Below are 2,961 nucleotides of genomic sequence, written 5' to 3' on the forward strand. Positions count from 1 at the left end.
GGCCTCCCAGCCTTACCTGGGCCCTGGCTGCCTGCAGAGGTGCTTGTGGTGGTCCTGCCAGCTGGAGAGAGGTGCTCTGGCTGGGTGGCTGCAGTGTCGGGGATTGCCTGGCACATGCCCAGCTCCAGAGCCAGCTCGGTGCTGGTACTGTCAGACTCGGAGGAAATCCTGCCGGGATCTGCCACAGGAGCAAGGGGCTGCTCCCCTGTCTCCCCAGCTTGTGCTGGCAGCAGAGCAGGTTGGTGAGGGCAGGACAAGGGAAAAAAAAACCAGCCTAGAATCCCTATGGTCCCCATCAAACCCATTTCTCCTCCCTGCTACAGGAGGAAGGTGCCCCCAGGCCACACATCATCCTCAGGGCTGTTCCCCACCCCAGCACACACAGCCAGACCAACACCAAGAGCAAGATAAGAACCTTCCCCATGGGCAACAGTCCCCACTTGACCCACAAACCCCCACCCCCACTTCCCCTGTTGTAGTTGGGAGACCACACTGAGCCTGTGGTACCAGTGGAGATGGGGACAAACCCAGCCAGGTACTCAGGCTCAAACTTGCAGCACTTGAGCAGGCGGAGAGTTGTTTGCAGCCCATCACCCAGATGTTATCGACCACCCAGTCAGAGCAGCAGCAGTGTGGGGAACCCCATCACTTACCTGGCAGCACCCAGAGACCCCACAGTGCCCAGCTCCAGAGCAGCCGCTGGCCCTGGCTCCTCATGGTGGTTCCTCAGCAGCAGGGACTAGGCTGCAGCTTTCCCTGTCCCAGGAGAGCGATGAAGCGAGGTGGCTCCGTAGGTGAGCACTCCCCCAGGTGGGGGGGGGACAAGGGTGCCACGTGCCCTACCTGCTGCACCAATGGCTCCATGTCCTTGCAGCCTGCCGCAGAGGTGGCTGCCTCCAGCCCTGGGGACCCACTGTTGCTGGGGTACACACATTTCACCATGGGAGGTTTCAAGGCCCATCCCAGATAACCCCTATGGTTGACACCCCAAAGGTGGGTTCCCCAGTCCCCAGGGAGCACGTGATGGCTTGCAAAGTCAACTTGCCCAAGGGCCCTGGGATGACAAACGAGGAGAGGGGTTCCCAGCACCTCTGGGAGGAGTGGGCCAACCCTGAGCCCTGCACCCCTCCATCAAACCCCCCCATTCCCTGCCGATTGCCCCACGCTCGGCCGCACGGCAGGTAACCCCTGGCAGGGGTGGGCTTGCTGCCAAGAAGGAAGGAGGAAGGAGCAGCCTCCCACTGCTGCCTCGGGGTCCCGCCTGCTAACCCTGCCCCAGCCCCCCCGGCCCCGCGCGGGGACCTGCGCGCAGGGTTATCTGTGCCATCGCTGCCGCCGCCTACGCAAGCCCAGCCGGGAGGTTGCTCCTCCGTGGGCGGTGGCGCCAGGCCTTGCCCTGGGTTGGAAGGTCACCTTCCACCGGGGACAGAGGCAAGGTGCACCCGGCCACAAAAAGGGTCCCAGCGGGGCCACGGCAGCAAACACGTTTGCTTCTTCGCAGGGCCTAGCCCATCTCTGGGGTCACTTTAAGGGGGGAACCGAAGCTGGTGAAGGTGCCTTCCTCACTTCACTGCCTGCCGTCACACCCGGCTGCCATGCCGTGGTATCTGCACCTTTGATGGGGAAACTAAGGCACGGCGAGGCCAAAGCACCTATGCATGGCCATGACCAGAGCAGCACTAGCAAAGCTCCTTGTTCCCAGGCTCAGGGAGGGCTGGGGGACAAGAGACGAGCGGAGCTGTGGGTGCACATGGCACACAGATGTGGCTGGGTACCAGGTGCCACCGGGAGGGATCCACAGCCGTGCCAGTGCAGCCCTTCCTGGCTCACTGTGAGACTTCACTGCTCTGAAGACACCAAGCTCTGGAGCGAGGGCAACCTAGAGACCAAGTACCACCACTGCCCACAGATCCGGCTGGTCTAAGCACCGAGGTCCTCCTCTACCTGCACAGACATTCCTTCCTGATACTGCTGCAAGATGTCACCTCAGGGAATCCAGCTGAGGGGCTCTGACACCCAACCGGGGGAGTTTAGCACTGCCACCTGGCCTGGAACCCCACAGGGGCCACCCCCCACCCCGGCCCCCCCTGGCACCTGGCTGCGGTTGCGCGGTGGCATCTGGTTGCACAACGCCCCACGCGTGGGTGGCGAGCGACGCAGGTCCCGCCACTCGCCGGGGCAGGACTCAGGCGGCAGCCGGGAGCCAAGTCCCGGGGGTGCGGGGGCCGGGGGGCCCTACCATGGGGGGCTACCCTACACAGGGGCAGCCCTGTGGGCAAACATTGCCTGTTTGGAGGGGGCAAAACCGTGCCCAGCCTTCAAGCTTTGTTCCTGGGGGCGTGACCGCATGAAACAAACTCCAGCAGCCCTACATACAGAGATCTTTCCACTCTAAAATCACCTGGGAGACATCACCAGGGGGTTTACGGGTGTCATACAGCTCCCTGGGGATCCCCAGAGCCTGCTGGCACTGCACACGTGCATTCCGTCCCAGGCACCATCCCTGTTGCAGGTCCCACAAGTCACATTCCCAGCCACCTGCAGGGAGGAACCAGCACCCGTGGAGACATGGCCTGTCCCTGTGCAGTGGCAGGGATGAACCTGGCAGATGGCCACGGGCACCCTCCTCTCCATAGAATATTTTTATATATATAATATATATATTAAAATTACATTTCTCTTTACAAAAACAATCCAACACGGGGCCAGGGGACAGAGCCCATCCCCAAAGGCAGGGTGCAGCCACCCTGGCAAGTCTGGGGTGCTGGGCAGGCTCCCTTTCGGGGTGTTCCTGTCCCGTACATGGGGGCTCAGTCCAGAGTCCAGCAGCAGGTTGTGTGGGGGGACAGACACCAGGGAGGTGGCCCCACAGCCAGATGCCTGCTCCAGATCCAACCCAGCTTGCCCCATCCCTGCTGTCACCGCCTGCAAGGAGAGAAAAGGACACAGGCTCAGAAGGGG

At 62.2% G+C, this 2,961-nt stretch overlaps 1 protein-coding gene across 1 annotated transcript in view; it reads right to left on the reverse strand.

Moving 5' to 3' along the window:
- Window positions 1-717, reverse strand: part of MUC4 (mucin 4, cell surface associated) — a 15,901-nt gene extending 15,184 nt beyond the window's left edge. The window contains exons 1-2 of the mRNA XM_010000397.1: window positions 654-717; window positions 17-178 (exon numbers count right to left, since the gene is read on the reverse strand). Of these exons, the coding sequence (XP_009998699.1) occupies window positions 17-178; window positions 654-717 (226 nt within the window). The remainder of the gene's footprint in view (window positions 1-16; window positions 179-653) is intronic.
- Between the last annotated feature and the right edge of the window lie 2,244 nt (window positions 718-2,961).

The sequence above is a fragment of the Chaetura pelagica genome, unplaced genomic scaffold, assembly GCF_000747805.2.
Source record: "Chaetura pelagica isolate M959 unplaced genomic scaffold, ChaPel_1.0 scaffold20, whole genome shotgun sequence".
In the NCBI taxonomy this organism is placed as follows: domain Eukaryota; kingdom Metazoa; phylum Chordata; class Aves; order Apodiformes; family Apodidae; genus Chaetura; species Chaetura pelagica.